The sequence below is a fragment of the Cynoglossus semilaevis genome, chromosome 18 (genome assembly GCF_000523025.1).
Source record: "Cynoglossus semilaevis isolate Cse_v1.0 chromosome 18, Cse_v1.0, whole genome shotgun sequence".
Classification (NCBI taxonomy): Eukaryota; Metazoa; Chordata; class Actinopteri; order Pleuronectiformes; family Cynoglossidae; genus Cynoglossus; species Cynoglossus semilaevis.
The window spans coordinates 13345279-13368064 of record NC_024324.1 but is presented as its reverse complement, the minus strand read 5'-3'; the positions used below and the strand labels follow the sequence as shown (position 1 = coordinate 13368064).

Genomic DNA, 22786 nt, shown 5'->3' with positions numbered 1-22786 from the left:
ATCTTGATGTTCTTTCGCACAAGCGGAGGCAACATCTTCGGCGGAGCAACAGCGGGTGTGGTTCGGACTCTTACGGGTGGTTCACCTAGCAGCGTTTTTTCCCTATTTTTCAGACCTGGTAAAAAAGAGGAAAAGCTCCCTGACAGAAACCACGGAGGAGCCGCTCGACTCTGGTAAAGAATATACGTTCACGCCATGTAGTGGTCTACCTATTAACAGGCGACTATTTTGCGTTTTTAACCTAAAAAATGCCGTTGATTGACACGGGGGCTCCAGTGGGGTTTTCACAGCAGGTTTTGTACGGTGGCGATCGGAACTACTTTTCATAGGTCCTAGTTGGCTAAGCTAATCAGAACACAATTAAATACTTGTGCGGTTTTGTTAAGAGACGCTACTGAGGTGATGAGGTGATATATTTCAGAAAGTACATGTACTACACTGTGTGTATGGATACGCCTTGGTTGTTTTGACTCCGTAAGTGACGCTGAAGTCAATGTTTGTTTATGTTAGCTAGTTAGCGCATTAGGCGATGGTTAGCTACCCATGTTATTAGCACCACCAGCCAACCTGTTAGCTTTAGAACGTTGACTCGTGTGTGTAAAACATATAAACCTTACATTCTATATAAATGAGGTATGTCGGTGTTTAATGTAACCTCTCGTGTTGTTGGGATAATAGCCTCTCGTGTTCTCAGCCACCATGAGAGGAGGTGGAGTCATGGAAGTGATTGCAGGGCGGAGGGGAGAGTTTCTCTCATTGGAAACCCAAGCTGTGAGGTCGGAACTTGGCCGTGGTGGTGCTGGTGGTGGTAGGGGGAGGGGGAGAAATATGCCTTTGATGTTCTTCGCCGCTGAATGGCGAATTGTGTTCGTGCTGGCCTGGAAATACCCACTGCTTTGCTCTGTCGGCTGGAGTCGGAGACTCGGCATTTCCCCTCTTGAAGCAACATTAGTGAGCAAAATAAGCGAACGAATCACGGGGAGTTGTCATAGGTAGCGCAGAAACCAGCGGGTTAATTATTAACAAGACCTCGTCGTAAAATCGCGTAGACGTCGCGACACTTCAGTTTCGACTCAGAGGAATTCAAGGTTGCTTGCAGATTCTCTCATTTCCGCTCTGTCTCCCTTTGATTTTCATAGACAAATCTGCTGTGAGGGCTGAGGGCAGGCGAGAACAATGGCTACTCAGTGTAAGTATGAAAAACTTCACAAGGTAGCGCCTGTTTTAATATTTAATGTTACAGTCAACATGGCCGATCACAAGTCATTTTCTGCACATACTCGAGGCCTTCTATGAATAAAAGGGATCATTTTAGCATTGGGGCGTTGCAGTATTTGAAAAAAAAAAAAACACACAAGGTTGAGCACAAGCCCCTCTCCTAAAATGTTTGCCACATGTAGAATCAATGCACCAAGATTTGTTACCACAAACAAATACACACCTATCAAGTTGTTAATAGTTTAAGGCATTTCAATCAATCAAAAGGTAGAAACTAACTTTGTCAGTCTCTTTTCTGCTTTGTGTCTATCTAAATACAACTCTTGCACATGTTGAGTTTGTCAGTGTTTTGTCAAAGTTTTGTCTGCCATTAGTATATAATATGCCCGACAAAAATGTTAATCTAATTTGTAGAAATAGCATAGATGATCTTTTGTGCACATCATCTGAGCTTTTCATTTTTTTATAAAACATTATTAAGAAAATAAACATAGCTGTCTTTAATGGTGCATTGCCAACTCCATGGCGCATGGCTTCATGTGTGAAGTCAGTCATATCTTTCAGTGTCAGCGATTACAGAGCACAGCTTGCCATAATTTGTCCCTAAAATTAGTTGTAGATATTTATAACTTTCTTTATTCTTTTGTTTTCTGATTACTTCTGTTTCACCCTTGTTTTTATTTGTAGCAGACTAAACTAATGACTAAGCTGCATTTATTGTGATATGTAAGTTATATGCAGGTGTAACATCTATATACTTTGTACTGAAAGTTTGCAATGGTTTATCAGCCTAGTATTTTTTATGAATGCACTGGTGTTGTTCTCAGACAATAATTCCCAAGACTTTTTCTTCATATTTTTCATACCTGATGTATTTTTTTATATATATATATAGCTGATTTGATGGAGTTGGATATGGCAATGGGAGACAGTAAGGCTGCTGTGACCCAGTGGCAACAGCAGTCTTACTTGGATTCAGGCATCCAGTCTGGAGTTACCACCACTGCGCCCTCACTGAGTGGCAAGGGCAATCCTGATGCAGAGGAGGATGATCCAACTTTGTACGACTGGGAGTTCAACCAGCCCTTCACTCCTGAGGCCACAGGTATTACTGAACTAGCGCCACTGATATCTGCCTGGTAATTTGTGAGTTTTAATCTATGATGTCGTCCTATGTTATCTAGACATTGAAGGTTATGCCATGACTCGGGCCCAGCGTGTCCGAGCTGCTATGTTCCCCGAGACCTTGGAGGAGGGTATCCAGATCCCACCAACCCAGCTGGATGCTGCTCACCCAACCGCAGTGCAGCGTCTGGCTGAGCCCTCTCAAATGTTGAAGCATGCAGTTGTCAACCTCATTAACTATCAAGATGATGCTGAGCTGGCCACTCGTGCCATCCCTGAGCTGACCAAACTGCTCAATGATGAAGACCAGGTATATAAACATGAAATCTCCTGAATAAAAATGTAAAATTATATTTGTTTGATGTATCAAAAAAGATTAAAACCATCATAATTATACATTTAGTTTTTTTATTTGATTCATTCATCTTGAACGGACATCTCTGTTGTAGGTTGTTGTGAACAAAGCCGCTGTGATGGTACATCAGTTGTCGAAGAAGGAGGCTTCGCGGCACGCCCTGATGCGTTCACCACAAATGGTGTCTGCAGTTGTTCGTGCCATGCAGAACACTGGTGATGTGGAGACTGCTCGCTGCTCTGCTGGCACTTTACACAACCTGTCTCACCATCGTGAGGGTCTCCTTGCAATCTTTAAGTCTGGGGGCATCCCTGCCTTGGTCAAGATGCTGGGGTAAGAAACTTGAAAGAACTGCAAATTTATACATTTGCATGTTTGTTGAAATGTATTAATGATTTTTAGTGATATAAGTGATATTTGCAGCATAACTTCAGTGTATGTGTTGTGTTAACATATTTCTATTTTTCCAGCTCACCAGTGGACAGTGTGCTCTTCTATGCCATCACTACCCTCCACAACTTGTTGCTGCACCAGGAAGGGGCCAAGATGGCGGTGCGCCTCGCTGGTGGACTGCAGAAGATGGTTGCTCTGCTGTCTAACACAAACGTCAAGTTCCTGGCAATCACTACTGACTGCCTGCAGATCCTGGCATATGGCAATCAGGAAAGCAAGGTATTGCACACCCTGCTCACCTTTGCATTTAAACTGGGTCTTTCATCTGTTTAATAAAAGTCTTTGATTTCTCCTGCATGGCCACATTTAGATGTGTGTATCAAACTAAGCTTTTCTCTTTTTAAAATTATTTTAAGCTGATCATTTTGGCCAGTGGTGGCCCCCAAGCCTTGGTCAACATCATGAGGACATTCACATATGAGAAACTGCTGTGGACCACAAGCAGAGTGCTGAAGGTGCTCTCTGTTTGCTCAAGCAACAAGCCTGCCATCGTAGAGGCTGGTATGTACTCACTTGTGGTATCGGCACTAAAATAAAACCCTAATGTTTAAATAAAATGACTTAGATATTCTTTATTAAGACACACAACTGTGTGGACTGTGATGACTTGAGAAACATTTGTGGTACTTTGCGTGCAGGTGGTATGCAGGCCCTGGGTCTTCATCTGACTGACCCGAGCCAGCGTTTGGTCCAGAACTGTCTCTGGACACTGAGAAATCTTTCAGATGCTGCCACCAAACAGGTAAAGTTGTCGTTCACTGGTTTACATGTGCATATTTTAGAAGTAGGTGCGGTTCCTTCATCAATGTACAAACATTTCTAGTTTGTGATAAACATTTTATAGCGCTACACATTGAAACTAAATACATGTTATATTACTTACTAGTTGTAGTAGCAGTGTGTTTTCTAATTATTGCTGTTGGTAACTACTTTTGTTCAGGAGGGCATGGAGGGTCTTTTAGGGACCCTGGTCCAGCTGCTGGGCAGTGACGACATCAATGTAGTGACATGTGCAGCTGGAATCCTCTCCAACCTGACCTGCAACAACTACAGTAACAAACTAATGGTCTGCCAGGTATGTGTCTCTCACACCAGCTGTATATAAAGAACTATTATGAAACTCTGTCTCTAATTACATATATTTAAATGACGGCTCTCCTCCTCTGTAAGGTTGGAGGTATCGAGGCTCTTGTGCGAACAGTGCTTCGTGCTGGCGACAGAGAGGACATCACAGAGCCAGCAGTGTGTGCCCTGCGCCACCTGACCTCACGCCACCAGGATGCTGAGATGGCCCAGAATGCTGTGCGTCTACATTATGGCCTGCCTGTGGTGGTCAAACTCCTGCATCCTCCATCCCACTGGCCACTCATCAAGGTTAGCGGCTCTCTTAGTTTTTTAATCACATTTATATGAATATGATTGAATTTTTATTGACAAATAAACATTTTTTTTTTTCCAGGCAACAGTTGGTCTGATCAGGAACCTAGCTCTCTGCCCGGCCAATCACAGCGCACTGCGTGAACAGGGTGCCATCCCTCGCCTGGTCCAGCTGCTCGTCAGAGCTCACCAGGACACCCAGAGGCGCACCAGCATGGGAGGAAACCAGCAGCAGTTTGTGGTGTGTAAACAAGCTGAGAACCCATTAAATATGTATTTAGTGTAACTAAATTAAGTGATTCATTTTTTTTACCCCTAATTTTCTTTCCTCTTAGGAGGGTGTGCGTATGGAGGAAATAGTGGAAGGCTGTACAGGTGCTCTGCACATCCTGGCCCGGGACGTCCACAACAGAATTGTCATCAGGGGGCTCAACACCATTCCACTCTTTGTCCAAGTAAAGCTAATACCTAATAATTTTTTTAACTGTTCTCTCTTGAATACTGTGAACGCAGTATGTGTGTCACTAACTTTTTTTTGCCAATCTCAGCTCCTCTACTCTCCAGTGGAGAACATCCAGCGTGTGGCAGCAGGCGTGCTTTGTGAACTGGCACAGGACAAGGAAGCAGCCGAGGCCATTGAGGCTGAAGGAGCCACCGCACCTCTGACAGAGCTGCTGCACTCCCGCAACGAGGGCGTTGGTGAGTAAACCTGTCAGAAATAGAACATTTCTTATTAACGGCGAGCGCAAAATGACTAAATAGGGTGTACTTGTTTCCCCCTCCTGTAGCCACCTACGCTGCAGCTGTACTGTTCCGTATGTCTGAGGACAAACCCCAGGACTACAAGAAACGTCTGTCGGTGGAGTTGACAAGCTCTTTGTTCAGAACTGAGCCCATGGCCTGGAATGAGGTACATAGTCAAATCAAATCTTATCTGCAGTAATCCTTTGGACTCTGTTTGAGAGCAGAGAAAGAACTTTTAAAGTCAAAACAAATCCAGGCCTAAATCTTGCACATCTAGATCCTGTGAGATTTAGCCTTGGATTAGAGGAAGCGATGATTCAGATCATTTGCAGCACATGCCAAAAGTTGCACTGTTCATAGTCTTGTGACTTTGAAGAACGTTTTGATACATTTCATGAATGAGTTCTATAGTTCTATCTATATAATTATAGCATGTTGATCATCGGAGGATGCTCTTGTAAGCTGCAGTGTTGAAGACATTCACGCTTTCTTTCTTTGATGTGCTATTAAATTGCCTCCTCCAGTAATTAACACAATGTAGTACTGTATTTTCATTTGTTTTTGACTTGTACAAATGGTCTGCTACAGCATTGCCCGTTTGTTTAAATGTTTGATGTGTGGTCTGTTCAGCTGTTTTTCTTCATACCACACATTTGACAAATTGTTAACTGTCTTTAGTGTGTTTTGTTTTTTTGGTTGGTTTTTTTTTTTTTTTCAAAAATAGATCATGAGCTCTTTTTCTTCTTATTGATTTTCTGTTGTGTTTACTACATCACTGGTCTTTAAAGGTCTGGGTTACTTTAATCTGATTGGCTCATTAGATATTTGCTTTTATATCATGCTATACATATACATTTTTAGTTGTGAATGAGTGTTGAATGTGACTGTTAAAATTTGAACGTACTTTGAGGTAATGTCTCATTCCTATGAAATGGTATTAGTAACCTTCAGTGAGGAACAAGTAATTACACTGACCTGTGGCCATGACAACTTGACAGACTGTGTTCTTCTTTCCTGGTTTAGACTGGAGACCTGGGACTGGATATCGGTGCTCAGGGGGATCCTCTGGCTTTCAGGCAGGACGGTGAGTGACATTTTCTCATATTTAAGAGTCTCCTTTATCGATCCTCCATTAAATGTTCGCTGTTAATGTAATTTTACCTCTAAGGTGGATCAAAGGTTTATTATAACATGACTATTTTTGTGATTTGGGGGTGAAAATGTGTTCTAAAGTTATTGAATTTATTTCAGATGCAGCCTACAGAGCCTACCCATCAGCCTATGGTCAGGACGCCCTGTTGGACCCCATGATGGAAGGTGCAGACTACCATGCCGACACTCTGCCCGACCTGGGCCACCACACTGACCCGTTGCCAGACCTCGGCCACACCCAGGACCTGATGGACAGCAACCAGCTGGCCTGGTTTGACACTGACCTGTAGGATTGGTACGACGCATTTAAAACCAAACTCTTAAATCAGTTTTCCACATGATAAGCACTGTTCACTCATTATTTCACTCACTTATTGTATTTTTTTTTGTTTTCTGCATGTGTTCTTCCACAGTCATACTCTGATAGAACCTGCATTGTGATTTGACCTGTACAGTGTGAAGCAGCATTGTGATTGGCCTGTTAAGAGTTGTTGAAGGTAATGAGTGAAGTGAAGGGTCTCGGAAAGTGCCTGACACCAGAAAATGAACAAGATGGTTACCACAGGATTGTCAAAGCAAGTTGAAAACAGAGGTAAAGAAAGGGTGACGATTGAGGTGGGGGTTCAATGGCACAATGGAGCAGGTTACCTATATACAGTAGACGAATGCACATGAGGTGGATCTTTCAAGTTTGAAACACATGTTTTAGCCTTGCCTGTATTATCCATTTTTTGTTCCTATTTTTTCTTATTCTATTTTTTTTAATTTCCTTTTTTGTAATACTCATTCTCTGTCATGGTACTGACCCAGCTTGCCTTCACACTAGCCATCTTTATTTTCTCTTCATTCTAATCATTTGTAATTTTTTTTAAAAAAAACGTATATTACATGTAGTGTTTAAGTTATAGTGATATTATACAATGTTCCTTTGGTTTATGGCCGAATGTGTAGAACACTAATAATCAGTTGAATTGTACTCTGAATTAAAGTGTAACATTGTGTAGTTTTTTTATAATCTCAGAAATGGAGAAATATGCATTCTTAATATGTGCTTGTTTAAGCATAAAAATATGTCAGTGTCACAAATGTTCTGAAGAGGGACATGGGTGAAATTGAGGGAGGGGTTGGGGATAAATCTAGAGACAATTGTTTTATATACAGTATCACTGGTAGGTTAACAACTATTTTGTATGCCATCATTGGATGTCTGATAGAAACGTCTTTCCCGCTATCGTTGGTGGTCTAATAAAACCCGGTTTTATGTGCTGTCCAGGGTAGCTAGGCTGACGAAAACAGTTGTAGTCCTGCTGTTCTTATTTTGGAGACGAGGTTATGACACGGCTGAACAATAAAATGGCATTTTATTTCATCTGGTCTGCTGTGTCTTCTGTTCTTGCATGAAAAAAAAGGTTAAAGATGTGTGATGTGACCCAGCTAGTGTCCCCAACTGTTTAGGTTTTTATAAAGCTGCTTTTGTTTTGATACCACTATTTTAGAACCATTTTGACTGTTTTTTTTTTTTTAATGTATGTTTTATTTCCACCTACGTCGTCTCCAGCAGATGGCGCTCTTTCCATGCAAAGTGTCACTAAGAAAAACAGCATGTGCTTTTAACCTTTAAAATGCTATATATATATTTGTGGAATCAACTGACTGAAAGTTAAACCAAATTACTATGAGTTAGTCTTAAAGAAAATAAATTATCAGCCAAAGTTTAAATATTGCCTGCCTCTATTTCAACTACACAAAATGGAAAATTAAATGAAAATATTGTCATTTATTATTATTTAACCCTGCAGTGGAACTAACATTAAAGAGATTTTATTTTTAAATCAAGAGTTGAACAGTGTCATACATACACTGGTTAATAACATGGCCCACAATCACTATGTTGTTATAACTATTACATTTCACAAATATTATACAGAAGTGGGATTTAAATATTAAAAGTATTTTTCAACCATCAGTACACGGGGCTGCAGACAAAGGCTGGTGAAGAGGTGACAATCACAGGAATGTGACTCCCTCATTAACAACAATGGTGGCTTTGGTTACATTCCAGTGGTTTTCACCTCATCTGAGCATCAATCAGTTCACAGTCAGTGGCGTAGGCCGACGACAGAAGGGCTTTATTCACTTTTCATGGAACCATTTTCTCAGCACTGCAACATAATTTCAAAATAAACTAGTGATCCAAAGAGTGAATCGTGTCAATCACTACTGCATTAGTAATTGTGTTATCAAGAATGTCCGTGGGGTTTCTAACCATTGGAAGAGAGAATGAAGTAACCTGTTTACAGCAGAGTCGTCATCAAAATGTTCCAGTAAACTGTCAGGGTGATTAAGAGTCACTGATCTTTAACAGTCTGCTGCTTTTGTCAGACAGTCTTGGTCTTAAAGACACAGCGTCAGTTTAAGACCAAGGTGAAAACAAGAAGTTCATCTTATCTGTAAAAAAAATTGAACTTTTACAAGACAAAATAATTATGTAGAGCTTGCCTGATTTGTTCAGAGCCCACTCACGACTGCTACATAAAAGAGGTCAAAGGTGTCCAGACCCTTAACAACAGGTCACGACTCTGAACAGATCTCAGATCAGCTGAGCGGCTCACCTTCAATCAGAGACAAATAGATTCAGCTGCTGTCGTGTCGTCTCTCCTCTGCTCAAAGTGACTCCTGCGATGACCTGATGCAGCAGCTGAAGCAGTCTGTTGTCCAGAGCAGTCAGAACAGGTAACAGGGTCATGCATGTGAATGGGGATCACTGATGTAAATCACCTCCATCAGTAAGTGGAGACTAGATGTTGACTGAGAAGCAGTGATGGTGTGAACAGTCAGTGTGTGATTAGGTTTCTCTTCAGATTGTCACTCAGTTCCTCGGCTGTTTATTCTAAAAAAAAAACCCTCCTTTATTTGGCTGGTAAATTTAACACCAAACTGCATTGTAATCATTATTACTTTCAAAACTATCTCACATTAAGTGTGATTAAATATAATTAACGTCCTAATGTCCTTGGAATATTTGACCATCAGAATATGATTTAAATCTATTTGTCTAATCAGGTAAACATCTTAATTTATTTATTATGGAGTAATTGGCTGTGTAAAATAGTTAAAATATAAAAAAAATAGTTGATTCTGGTTACTAACTACTACTACTAACTTAGTATGAGTAAAATGAGATACATTAAAATATGTAAAAACTTGTTGCCTTCTCTGCCTGTTTTAATCTATCTGTAATGTTTTTTGATCTAAGAATCCTGTTGTAAACCTCAAATCAAAATGTAAACAGAGGTGTTGTGGGTAGATCAGATCAGACACACTCTGAAATGCAGATGAGGTGTTTGGAATTTGTTTCTCTGATCACTGACTCCACCTGCCTCATTACCTGCTCATCTGCTTGTGAAAAGCTCCCCATTAACCTGAGGTGCCCACCCTCTAGTGTTCCATTGTCCAAACTGGACTTAAACCCGGGGGCGACCGCCACAGTCACACACTTGAACCCAGTCATCCACGACGGCAGACAGGAGCAGCTCAGTGTTGGAATATTGGACTCCCCAGCAGACGAGATGCAAAACAGAAGACAGAAGTTCGGAACCCAGCTCCACTTGGACGTTCTGTTCAGGAAGTGTCCCACTTACTTGGCCAAGATCGCTGTCGTCCTCCAAACAGCTCCAGGAAAAATGCTCACTTTTACTCAGGTAAGAAATGCCAGGTGTTTGTGCTCACAAGTTAAACCCTGTACCTTATATTTAACCCCCAACTATCTAATGTTACCAGTACTAATCTTTAACCTCTGATGTCCCACAGGTGATGGACAGGCTGGTACCTGTCCTGAGTGAAGACAGGAGGTCAGTGGAGAACAACACCAGGGTCTGTTTGTCCACCTACTTGTGTTTTATTAAGGTAAATATTCATTCAAAAAGTTTGAATATTTTATATGATCTTACTAAAATACTCCTCATCTGGAAAATACACATCTTAACTGGAGTTTTGTCTTCAGATTCCAGTGGTTCCAAATTCACCTCACAGCAAGAAAAACTACTGGAAACTGGACTCCAGTCAGATCACGGCGAAGATGGTGCGTCGTCACTTCAGAGGAATCCTGCAGCTCTTCCCTGAGTTGGCCACCAAAATGGAAACCGAGGCCTGGAGTGCACCCTTAGTGCCCTGCTCGGCTCTGCACTCTCCTGAGCCTGCTGCCAGGAAGTCTGAAGAGAACAAATGTGAGGCCAAGTTCAGCAGTCCATTCTCCATCGAATCCCTCCTCAAGAGGGACAGTCCAACATCCAGGTCTTCCAGACCCCCTCCACTCTCGAGTGTTCAGGTCACTCAAGTCGGAATAAAGAGGAGCCTTTGCTGGAATTCTGCCGAGACTGTCCTCCTGCAAGCTTCACCCGGAATTACCCCTGTTTGCTCAACAGGGGGCAGCACTCACCAAGGACTCGTTGCTAAAAGGATGCACCTGAACTCAGAGCCTCCGTTCCCTCTCTACACAAGAGCAGATCCATATCCCAGCAGCTACATCACATACTCTGTACCAGCATTTTCCCATGATGCTCTCTGTTTTCGCCTGTGATTTTTGTTTTTTTCCTCTTGGTCTATTGCACTTTTATATGTTTATATTTGAGTGGGACGTCCAGTACTCTTATTCAGTCTTTTCTTCAGGCACACTTGCTGATTGTGTCTGCTCCAGTGTAAATACTTTAGGATTTGTTATGAAAACAGTTCCTTGCATTGCCGGAAGTTGTACATTTAGATTCAGGTGATGCTGTGTTCGATAGACGAGGAGTTGTAAGAGTTGTATGAATTTTTATATATTTTTTTAAAAATGATTTTTGTCCGCATTGACCACTAGAGAGCATACTTGTGTTGTGTAATTGGAACGCAATCCTGTTTTGCCTAAAAAGATTAAAGATGTTTTTCCACTTCTTTCTTTCATCCATTGTGTCGTTTATAAAACAGAATAGTTTGGTTTCTAGAATGACAAAACTAAATTTCTGATGTTTCACTGTAAAATGATTGATATCATTAATTGATCTCTATTTCTTTTTTATATATATATTGTAGCCCTCCATGTTGTACTTCAAGGCTGTGGTCACTCCATTAACCCGCTGACATGATTTTCGGGTGAGTGACCTGCGTGGCGAGTTTGAGCTGAGCAAATATGCCATAGATGTAATCTGTTTACTTTTCTATTTGTAGAACATGTACAGCACACAGGGATTGTCTTGTCTGAACTTTAACCCACTTCATGTAAAAACATTTACCTTCAAAATTGGTGACTTAAAAACACTAGACAGAAATATTAAAGGAATTCAAATAGTATAATATCGTAAAAAGAAAAAAGGGGAAGTATGGTGAGATATTCCAGTACCTGGAAGATGTTTCTAATCTATAACTTCAGAGTGAGGCCTTGTCTTTGACATGAATTATCTTCCACCCTAATGCTGCCCTCTGGCGTTGAAGCCAATCACTCTAATAATGTGAGGTCAAATTCATAACACTTCATGCCCACTGTAAAGCATTTTTCATGCTCAACATTTTCTTAGAGATAACATCAGAGCGTCTAAGTAGGTCTCGTAGTCACCAGATTGCACCATGGGAAGGCTGTGTCACGTGACAGGAGCTACAACAGAGTTAGGGTGAGCCCGGTAATCGCCGTTGTGTACCCACAACATATTTCTGACCTCAGTGATGAAGATGAGCCCCTCTTAGTCTCCCAGTCATTTACACCCAGAGTCTTTGGCAGTCAGACAACTCAGTGCAGCATGTGACTGAATTGATGACAATAATAAATAAGTAAATGTCGAGAGAGGAAGGAGGTGTAAATACAGCCAAAGGTCAGTTCCAGCAGGTTTGACATGCCCCTGGGCAAAACACCAAAACCTCATGGTTTTAAAAAAATATATAAAAATTATACAGATTATTGATAGAGAATGAAGCAGCCATAAACCATCCACCCCCATTGGTACTAGATTACTAGAGATTTAGATAGGAAAATGAAGTGCTAGAGTTAGAACAAAGTTATAACACTGAGGTTAAATATTAACTAAACCTTTTCTATTTGTTATTGCGTCAGGAAAAAAAAACTTTTCTGCTTACGTGTTTTTTCTAACTTTAAGGTGCATTTTCTATGTATTGCATTTATTTTTTAAAACTTATTCTGCATTTTCTATGTATTGCATTTATTTTGGACTTTTGCTAGAGTTAGAACAAAGTTATAACACTGAGGTTAAATATTAACTAAACCTTTTCTATTTGTTATTGCGTCAGGAAAAAAAAACTTTTCTGCTTACGTGTTTTTTCTAACTTTAAGGTGCATTTTCTATGTATTGCATTTATTTTTTAAAACTTATTCGGACTTAACCATTCCTCCCTATCCTTTTTAAAAAGCAAAACTTTTACATATATATTTATTTTTACGTTTTTTCAACAAATCCATTTGGTTTGCATTGAGTACATGTGATTAAACTGAGTGGATATTAATGACTCAGTTATGGTAATGAGTGCAATCCTGCAAAACTGTTTACTTCATGTTCTCCACCACTACTATCACCATCACTACTTCGGTTTCTGTCCGACGGCTCCTTTGTAAATAAACTTCCCGTTGTCTCGACAGTCACAAACAAAGTCCTGACTCACTGTGAAAGGTGTGGCACGGGGACGTCAGAGGATACACACGTCCCATGTTCACTTCCGTTAACAGCGTTCATCCACCACCAAACAGTCACGTCGCACTCGTCTTACTCGTCCTGACCACGCCCCCTTGTCTGCTGACGTCACCCACTTACTGTATCATCAGGTTTCCTCATTGAGCCTGTGCAGCAGCAACGACAATGAACTATAAATACGGTATAATGTGGTTATTATTGTATTAATGATATTATTTTAATTAACATTTATTAATTATAAAATATGTCATTATTTTCTATTTGTATGGTTAGTGTAACTTAAAATATTATATGCAAAAAACAAAACAAATAAACCTGAATCTGAAAGTTAAATTTGTAATTTTATTAAAAAACAATTATTATTGTAAAACTACTATTAATAATAAAGTTGTACAACTGCTGCTGCTTACTACTCCCAAAAATAACGCAATAACCTATTTTACTGCTATTACTAAAAGCCTGCTAAAAATATTTTTTTTAAATAGAAAAAACAAACTTTTTCCAAAATCAAAGCAGGAGTGACCTTTGAAGTACAGTTGCGACATTGTAGGAACATTCCACCTGACTTCAGAGTGTGTTTGTTAATATAAAAATCATTAACAGCTGGCGAGGCAGACAAAAACACGGACACCTCCACCAATGTTTTGTTTAAAATTCCCAACAGTAATTGTTGTTGTAATTCAAACTCCTACGGTCTTATAACTGTATAACTAACTATATATAGGCCAACAGGCCTTGTTTTCTAACCCTGATCTGTAGCAGCAGTTTGAAAGTACACACTGGGCCGTCAGGGCAAATATTTCTTGTGATTATTGTTTCTTTGAAGACAAAACAGCTGCAACGGTTTCATAATCAACACTGAAGCTTTCAGAGTAGAAACTCCCCCTAAGTTTCTCATCAATTCAAACATGCCTTTCTTCAGCCAATGACCTTTGAACTTCTGCAGTCCTCATCTGACTGGGCACATTGCCACTGAGAAGAAAGCTAAAGTTGTGACCAATGTGTTCTAGTAATGTAGGTTTTAATGTAATGATGAAATAGTTGGATGTTTAATGTCTAATTGCTAACTTTAGACGTGAGATCAAGGACATGACTTTCCTTTGTGGCCTTTGTTCTCTCCTGTTGACTTGTGGAGTGTGCTAATGTTGTGGGAAACTGAGTGTCCTTGGCCGAGGTTGCTGCTCTCACAGTTCTTTCACTAGATGTGTTTTTTAGAGGAAGTGAATACATTATTAAATGCCTATTATGCCCCCCCTCACCTCCCCAGCCTTTTTTATTTGTCCCGCTCCCCCCTGCGTGCCTCCTACACCCCTATTTCTACTAATAACGTCTGCATTCATCCACATGCACCTCCCCTCCACCACACTAACCTAACCATTTGATATAATCCCTGTTCTTTTTTCTCCAGCTCCTAGCGCAGCGACTCCATCCATTTCTACTGTGTAGTACAGTGAACGGCGTTGTGCAGCGAATGTCCTCAGTATTGAATCTCACAGACTTCAGTCTCGCCCACCAGCTAACATTCCTGTCACCATGACCTCACATATTTACCTCAGGAATTAAATCAGGGGCTGGTTAGGTGCAGTTTCCACTTTGATACTTGCTCCATCCCACTGCTGGAATGTGTTGGACCTTAATGCAGGGAAAAAAAGTTTTGTTTCTTTTATTAATCTTGGTTTACAGACAGATAAAATATCTGTAGAGGAAGACATATGACAGACTGTACAAAGACGGCTCTTCTAGTTTGGTTTTTTCCACGTGATCAGAGCTAAGGAGTTTACAAGCCAACCTTATTTTGCACATGCCACACAGTCAAAGCCCACAGTGTCTGCTGTCTCCTCTTCACCCCACCGTGTCATCAGTCCATATTGTGCTTTGACATGTTACAGTTAATGTGGCTGTTGTGGTTGTTAGTGGTTACAGCTCACTTTAACAGTATCAGTGCTGCTCGGAGGATTCAATGAGCTCCAATCCACTCTTTGTTTTTATGTAACATGAGGAATGCTCATCATCACATTTATGCATGTAATCGAGCAACTGACGCCACCTATGGATCCACTTGGTGATTGGTGGTTATTTTCTTTTTTCTTGCATGACTGATAGAAGTGTACAAATCTGATTGTCACTTGATGGCATTGTTCATAACAGTTTGTTCTATTTCTACAACGTGAACAGACGTGCACTCGGTCGCCGGGCCAACGAGTTGTTTATGTCCCTTTTCTAGACACAGTCTTTAATAATTAGACAGGCTCGTTTGTCTCAGTCCTTTGCGATTGAGTCAGCTGACTGTCATCAGTGGTTATGTGACTCCAACCTGTGACTCTAACCTTTAAAAACAATAACTTATATATATATAAAAAACGATCATAGTTTTTTTTATTTATTTTTGTTATCACCTCACTGTGTTTTTTCCGACCAACGTTCTCAGATTGCTATTTCCCTCAGGGGATCAATAAATGATTGTGATTTCTGTGATACGGACGTGCTGTTGTGGCTGTTGAGTTAGTTTAACCTTTGTTATGAGAGCGATCATAGACCAAGCTTGCAAATGTTTAATTGGGACTGTTATGCATCACTAACATGTACTCAGCGATGGTTAGTCACACAGTAACAACCTTATCAACACCAGGAGACGGGAGGACGTTCTTATCGTGGATCGAACTCCACTTCATTGAAATAATCAATATTGAAAAATAAAGGCACTTTACATCTCAGGTCAACTGTGGTTGGACCATAAATAAGTTAAAATACATTCATAAGAAGACATTAGAACATGTTCTCTTGAATAGGAAAATAAAGCACACACTGGTCTGACTATGAATTTACAATCAGTGATGGAAGAGAGACAGGGCAAAGTTAGCCTGAAATAAGAATAACAACAATAAAAAATAATAATAATAAGCTTGTATTGTATTCAATTTCTATATCAAGAAACTATATAGAGACATAGTATTATGTGTGTTTTTAAATAGTTCTGACAGTGAACTTGTGCTGGACTTTTTCTTCTATCATTACCTTTCTAACTAGTTTCCTCCCCGTAGACATCTAACTATAACCTAATGCAAAGTGGAGCCACATCAGGTTCAGTGTCACTTGTTTACCACTGTTGTGCTGGGATCCACCCAGCACCGATACCCCCGACACACTCTATCTGGTTAACAAGAAACATACTGTAACTGGGCCGTGGAGTGTGTGTAATCATCCATGTGAACAGTCCTTTTATCAACTGCTGGTAAACATTCACCACAGGAATCATCTTTGTTTCTGAGTCACAGCTTGTCTTCTACCTGCAACTCAATGTAACGCACAAAAATTTGACATCACTTTACAGCGTCTTTACTACGTGACCTACAAGCATGCACCATGTCACATGTGTGTGAATCACCCATTCTTTGAGGCCTGTTGCATCACTACAACTGGTTGAATCCAGATCAGATGTGTAAACTCACAGACGGGTGTGGGTTTGGAGTTTAACTCCGTAGTGAGCACCGTAGTGAGACGCCAACAACATAATTATATTGAATTAAGTGTAACTGTCTGAGCTGTAGATCTGACTCTACCCTCACTGGATTTTACTCTCTCTTTTGTCTGTTCTGCGAAACAGTAGAAATCAGATAGACTTCGAGAATGTTTTACTGAAGTAGATATAGATAAAGAGGCAGGAGATTCAGTTTCTGTGATACTTGATGTCAGTTCTACTGGGAGAAGAGTGGGAGTAGAACAAGAGGAAGAGTGAGCAGGAAAATCAGAGCAAGACCCGACATGCTCTACATGACAAATTCAACAGGGAGGACGTGCAATGACAGGAGAATGTGTCACTTAATAAAGCCATCATGTTTATATTATGTGCAGGGCCTCCATATCAGAGTAACTAATGCGTATCTGAACCATTACAGACCAGCATATATTGTTGAAAAAAGTCAATTAAAAAAAAAAAACGTTTATACCAATGTAGTTTATACCAAAACATGCTACCACTTATTTACCATTTATTTACACTTTTTTACCAACTTATCTTAACATGTGTGATCTTGGGATGGAGGGTCCTGGAGTCATATTTAATGTTGCCTTGTGGAGGTTGTCAAACACTGTAATCAGTCTGGTGAAAGTCCACGGCTTTTATCAAGTGTTGAGACACTGCGACCCACATCTGCTGCACTAAATCTCCCTCAGTTGGCAGTTTGGCTCAGCGCTATCTTTATCTCACTGTGATAGTAGCGTGAGGGAGTGGTGCACAGCCAGGTGTAATGCCACTGTTGTCCTATAGGTGTTTGTCTTATGTGCGAATATTTATTTTTGTGACTTGTGACGATCAGCCTCACGCCTGCCGTTCTTTGTTTTACCCATTTAGCAGCGTGCTACGAGCGCCTCCAAATTAGCATAGTGCTATTCTTTTTCCCCTCCAATGCGCCCATTGTTGGACAATCTGACATTCAAGGCTTTGCAGTGAAAACTCACAGTGCGGCTATTGTCTGTTGACAAGGATCTTTCACACACCCAATGTGAAATCCTGTGCTTATTGCACATTCACAGTGTTACAGCCAGACGCCGGCAGGTGTGGAATTTTCCATGGACATCCCTGCAGTGTAGTTTATGCTTGGTCAGTGAAACGAACACATCTGAAATACTGATAATAACAATAAAAACACAGGAGGTGCTGAGGTATGGGATTTAACCTCAACACTCACATTACATAAGCTGAGCTATTAAGAGATGTCCAACCCCAAGGGGGCGCAACAACCACTGATTGTAAACGCAAACTCACAAGGGGGGGATTAGCATCAGCTGAGATGTCTGGCACGGCTGGCCTCAAAGAATCATCCATACAGCGCCACCAGGAGGTTCTCCAGTGCAATCTATTATTGATTCCTGTAGAACAGTATTTCTGAAATACGGTCAGCTAATAATGGGTCAGCTGCTTCCAATGGAATATGGTCCACTGGACATAAGTGTACCACTGCTGTAATGCTTGAATGATAACAATCTTCCAGTCACTAGGTGGCAGCAACTCATACAGTGGTTTGTAGACATAAAAATATACATGTTATCAGGTTCTCAATAGTATTTCAATTTGTGCAGGGTGGGGGTGGGGGTAGGGGGGTATATGTGAAAACATTTCTGTCCCCACTGCTGTAGAACAAGCTCAAGTGTGGTCCAAGTTGAGGGAAGGGCTTTCCCTTTGTTCACACTTATCTCCCCTTGGTCCAAATGGAGGTTTGCAGACCTGGCTTTGTTCCTGGTCCCCTGGGCCTCAAACAGCTTCAGCAGACAATTGCATCTTTATAAAACATCAAGCTGTGTGAGACTAAACAAGTGAAAAGGTACCATTAAGGAACACGCCCCCCTGCTTTAGAGTGGGAATAGAGTTATTAGTTCAGCTGTCCACACCCTGTCAGAGCAGAAAGGAGAGAAAAGAGATACCACCCAACCATGACATGCTGAACGTGTTGGTCACAGGACGTGATGACACATTACCGCTGTGCTAGGAGTTTCTTCATATTTCACAATGATTTTCTTTTCATCATTTGTTAAGAGTCTTTTTTCTGGTGATACTACTGTGTACTATAAGCAGTCAAATACCCACAATACAGAATGTGCAGTATTTGGTGAGTTTTTCTCTGTGTAGGTTCTCATCATCCAGGTCATTTAATCCAAAAATAGTTACATCGAGGACAGTGAATGAAGCAGGTTTTTTTTAAAGACGTTTCACCTCTCATTCAAGAGGCTTCTTCAGTTCTGACTGACTCCTGGGAAGTTGTGGTATTTAGCCTCAAAGAGGAGGACAAAGGGCACACTATTGTGGATGAGGATGAAACGTCTTCAAAAAAACCTACTTTGTCCAGTTGTCCTCGATATAACTATATCTGGATTAAATGACCTGGATGACTGAGAACCTACACTTTACATTACCCTGCTCTGCCCTACTATGACATAACATCTGAACACAGTTGGAGATTCAAAATACGGAGCAGCTACCAGTGGTTTGGTAATCCTGTGATTTGTATAGGACCCGGGCTGAAGTATCTTCCCTGGTGAATCATTACTACTGTCAGGCTGTTCATCATGTAACCACTGGAAAGAGTGGACCTGCTGCTGCTGCTGCTGCTGCTGCTGCTGCTGCCCAATGGAGAGAGAGAGCAACAGGAATAGTGGGCCGGACTTTTCCCTCCCCAGCCTTTATAAAAACTCCCTCTAACATCCGCCTTGAGCAACACGTTATAAACAAAGCAACGCCTGCCCTCACACTGCAACTGTCTGCTCTGACGAGAGTCACCGAGAGGCAAAGAAGGAAAGACACAAACACGTTTTTGGGGACATTCTAAGAGAGGAGCACTGGTCTCAGGACAATCACAAGTCAAACCCACAGGTAGGTCACTGCTCACAAAGTATTTCAGTTTTTAGTTTTTTCATAACTCACTGGCCGTGCAGCAGGTCTGAACATGCTGTCAGTCCTGTTTGTCAGCAGATCCAGTTGTCAGTGCAGGAAACCATGGCTTGAATTTATCAGAACGCAAATGATCAAATCTTTTCTTCACACTTTTTAAGTCAAGTTATTAGAGCGTGTAAACACATTCAGAGAGAGCTAAGGTATTGAGGAACTTGAAGTAACATGTGACAGATGTGAGAAGGAGGAAGGAGCAGTCAGGGAGGTGGGCTCCTCTTTGATTTAAAGCTTCAGGGAGAAAACAAAAACAACAGTTTAAATGTACAGTTGTTCCAACAACAGTAACCCTGGTTGGCTACAGGCATGTTTGGCCTCCTGTGTGGGATACATGTCAACCCTGTTCCCACATATGGGTTGATACTTATGGGTCCCAGGTCCTGGACCTTTCGTCCAGCCCTCCACCCATATGGGTAACAAATACAAGCACGAGGCAGGGATCTGAAACATCATATTGTTTATTAGTTTTGTCACTCTGCCAACAGACTGAACTAATGAGTAATGAGTTATTTTAACAACTGATTGTTTATTTTTTTATTAGAACATATATATAATATATTTAGTAATTTAACTCAGTCTTTAGTCCATGCAGTTTTGGAAATGAGCAAAAAAGTTTTTGTTAAACCTTAAAATATCTTTGTTTGAAGTGTCAAAAAAATTCCAAATTTTACATAAAAAAACCCCAAATATAAAAACACAACAATTCAGCAGTGAAGTGTTTGTATCTGTGACTAATAATCCAGGACTGACATGTTGGGACTTGTTCTGTGGGCCGCGTACAGTTTTCCCTGTTCATTCCGATGTTTGAGGAAATCCATTCTTCAACTCCGTGTTAAAAGATCACGACCCTGCCCCGATCACAGGAACACACAGGAAGTGTGACGGTGGTGCTTCAGGAGACATCTGCCGTGGCCACTTGAATCAGAACTGAAATTGTTTTTCTGTGCATGAAAACCACTCAAACCACAGTAACACCCCCTCCCCCACCCTCTTATGCAAAAACACAAACAAAAAAGCGACTTTGTTTTTTACATTTTACAATCTGACGGCGTAAGACTGTCCTGTTGCTGAGCAGCTGCATTGATATGTCAGGGATTCCACCGATTAAACCAAGTTAAAGATTAGAGAAGCAATCATTGTTTCTGCAGATTGATAGCTCTGGATTTGTGGATTAAAAACATTATTGTGGGCTGAGAGCCTGGCTTTGAATCTGACTGCACATATGGTTCTCTAAGCTAACACAGAGGGAGAGATGTTCTGCTATAAAGTACTGTACCTAATTTGCTGATTTGCTGCGGAAGACGAGCACTAATGTGTCACGCACTCCAGCCTGACTGTTGTTGTTATTGTCTTCTGAAGCTGGGAATAACAATATCACAATGTCAACTCATGACTGTGTTTGAAACTTAAGGAAATGATGGACTGCGGTAAAGAAGGCGTGTTCAAGCTCTGGCCCGGGAGCCGACAGTTGAGCCCTTTGTTATGCGCTCTACTACTACTTTCATAGCATACATTTTTGTGGCCTGACATCAGGGCAGATAATTCCCTTTTTTCTTCTCTTTCAACTACCTTTGAACCATTTCCTGTACACAGTACTTTTGCTCATACCTACGTCTGTAACCCGTCTGTACTTTGCGCCCCCCACCAGGACAAAGTACACCCTGAAACTTAATGTGATACAGTATATCGTGTAAATCCAGAATCAGCAGTGTCTGGAGTGGTTTGTATTCTTTGTCATGCACGGTATTTGGTTCTACAGCTTCAGGATCTTCTGGAGACTGTATCCTCCCACTGTTTCCTGCTCATGATTGCATAACACAGTCCTTCTTCTGCCAGGCAAAAGCTGCTTCAGTCAATAGTGTTTTCTTCTCCGCAGCCTGTCATTTCTGACAACAACAACAACAAAAAATCCACGCTCTCACCCTTTATCTGTCTGTCTGTCTCTCACTCTGACACAAACACTCATGCACGCGCGTTTGTGAAGGTGATATGCAGTACATGCAGGAACTGGTTTGACCTGGATAGAGAAGTTGCCAGTGACACCCGGGCCAGTTTGGAGCGAATCCAGTTTAAAGAACCCCCCGCTGCAGCAGCATAGAATCTCTGTGAGAAAAACATTGGTTGCACAAACACCACTTCTCTTCAACAGGCAAAGTTTCAGGCAATTCAAAGTAATTCACAGGTTTGCGCTGCTTCTTTCATCTGGCTATAACGGAACTGTTATTACTTTATAGGTCATGCAAATCCTTTATGTAAAATGTTCCGCTACGCTGTAGTAGCACACACCACTTCTATGTTTTGCTGTGTACGCCATCCTATTACCACGATGCTAACGGCTAAATAGAAGGACAATAATGATTTGAAAAGCTGAGCTACGACCAAGAAGAAGTTAAGAGTTTGTCACAAAATAAGTCTAAGGTTGTGAATTGACAAAAGTACTATAAATATTGAAAAAAAAACCCAACAAAACAAAATAACATTAAAGTTTAGCAAGAAATGGTAAGAAAATAAACTAGGCTGTTTGGATAAATATAAGGTAAAAGCTAAAAGATTAGCCTTGAGATGAATTTAAGCCGAGATGTTCCCTTTTGAAAAAATGTCCATCAAGGCTTCTGTAGCACATCAAACAAATGCCTCATAGTATTTTCCAACATTTTGTAAAATTCCAAAGATATACAGTATATTTCACAGGAACAACAATGCCATTCTCTCCTATCCTTGTCTGACTCTTTCTGACAGCCTTTTAAACACGGAGTTGTTTGGTTTTCCAACATCATGGTGATCGGTGAACACGCCTCCTCTCACATGGCAGAGGAATCTCAGTGGGTGATGATCTCTTGTCCTCTCCAACAAAGCGCCCGCAGTGTGATGACGGCCGTGGTGTTTTGGTGCCTCAGCAGAAAAATGAATCTGTTGTTTGATTCTGCCCTTCCTCTGTGCTGCTGCTGTGAGGTCCGGCTGGGTCCAGTTTCTGTTCACAGGAACGTGTGTGTGTGTGTGTGTGTGTGTGTGTGACGGGTCCGTGTTTGAGTCACATGACAGGTGGTGAATTACTTGTTCTTGAGCCAGCTGAAGTTGACTGATGTTCAGCTGTGGACAGAGAATACAAAACAGATGAAGGTGCTGGAGAAGTCTACTGCAAAACAAACAACACAAGGAGACAAAAGTGAAGGAATGCTCTGGGGTAGAAAGCCAGCAGAGAGCTGAAAAAAACGGGTGGATGTGTCGGTGGGAACCACGGCGTCC

General features: G+C 41.1%; 3 protein-coding genes and 1 long non-coding RNA gene across 7 annotated transcripts in view; 3 read left to right on the top strand and 1 right to left on the bottom strand.

Annotated features, from left to right (window-relative positions):
• Nucleotides 1-17: 17 nt before the first annotated feature.
• LOC103394609 (catenin beta-1-like) lies at nt 18-7793 on the top strand. 2 transcript variants are annotated; one of them, XM_008331999.3, is made up of 17 exons: nt 18-173; nt 1140-1189; nt 2114-2323; nt 2403-2653; nt 2793-3031; nt 3169-3370; nt 3508-3652; nt 3790-3893; nt 4092-4226; nt 4322-4525; nt 4611-4769; nt 4864-4983; nt 5077-5227; nt 5317-5438; nt 6296-6356; nt 6524-6719; nt 6838-7793. In XM_008331999.3, exons 2-16 carry the CDS (start codon nt 1177-1179, stop codon nt 6712-6714), a joined length of 2307 nt encoding a protein of 768 aa, XP_008330221.1. In that variant the 5' UTR covers nt 18-173; nt 1140-1176; the 3' UTR covers nt 6715-6719; nt 6838-7793. The 2 variants fall into 2 exon arrangements, with proteins under 2 accessions (XP_008330221.1, XP_024920870.1); XM_025065102.1 differs by lacking the exon at nt 18-173 and adding an exon at nt 274-474.
• An 861-nt stretch (nt 7794-8654) lies between these two features.
• Nucleotides 8655-12522, top strand: LOC103394607 (forkhead box protein H1-like). Of its 3 annotated transcripts, none has more exons than XM_008331997.3 (4): nt 8655-9157; nt 9867-10125; nt 10235-10330; nt 10428-12519. In XM_008331997.3, exons 1-4 carry the CDS (start codon nt 9114-9116, stop codon nt 11001-11003), a joined length of 975 nt encoding a protein of 324 aa, XP_008330219.1. In that variant the 5' UTR covers nt 8655-9113; the 3' UTR covers nt 11004-12519. The 3 variants fall into 3 exon arrangements, with proteins under 3 accessions (XP_008330219.1, XP_024920873.1, XP_024920872.1); XM_025065105.1 differs by having other exon boundaries at nt 9095-9157; nt 9835-10125; nt 10428-12521; XM_025065104.1 differs by having other exon boundaries at nt 9144-9210; nt 10428-12522.
• LOC103394608 (uncharacterized) lies at nt 10303-13239 on the bottom strand. The gene is made up of 2 exons (XR_523168.3): nt 13070-13239; nt 10303-10635 (listed from the first exon to the last, which is right to left on the bottom strand). It is a non-coding gene; the product is annotated as an uncharacterized LOC103394608 (long non-coding RNA).
• A 6059-nt stretch (nt 13240-19298) lies between these two features.
• ndrg1a (N-myc downstream regulated 1a) overlaps nt 19299-22786 on the top strand; it is a 12387-nt gene continuing 8899 nt past the window's right edge. Inside the window, exon 1 of the mRNA XM_008331994.3 lies at nt 19299-19465. The gene's annotated coding sequence lies outside the window, so the exon portion shown is untranslated. The remainder of the gene's footprint in view (nt 19466-22786) is intronic.

Excerpts from the sequence above, each read along its gene's own strand:
- LOC103394609 (XM_008331999.3), top strand. Across the intron at positions 3,653-3,789 it reads GCCTGCCATCGTAGAGGCTG|GTGGTATGCAGGCCCTGGGT; the intron begins GTATGTACTCAC and ends CTTTGCGTGCAG. Across the intron at positions 4,526-4,610 it reads CCCACTGGCCACTCATCAAG|GCAACAGTTGGTCTGATCAG; the intron begins GTTAGCGGCTCT and ends TTTTTTTTCCAG.
- LOC103394607 (XM_008331997.3), top strand. The coding sequence starts at position 9,114 with ATGCAGCAGCTGAAGCAGTCTGTTGTCCAGAGCAGTCAGAACAG. Across the intron at positions 10,126-10,234 it reads AAATGCTCACTTTTACTCAG|GTGATGGACAGGCTGGTACC; the intron begins GTAAGAAATGCC and ends GATGTCCCACAG. Across the intron at positions 10,331-10,427 it reads CCTACTTGTGTTTTATTAAG|ATTCCAGTGGTTCCAAATTC; the intron begins GTAAATATTCAT and ends TTTTGTCTTCAG.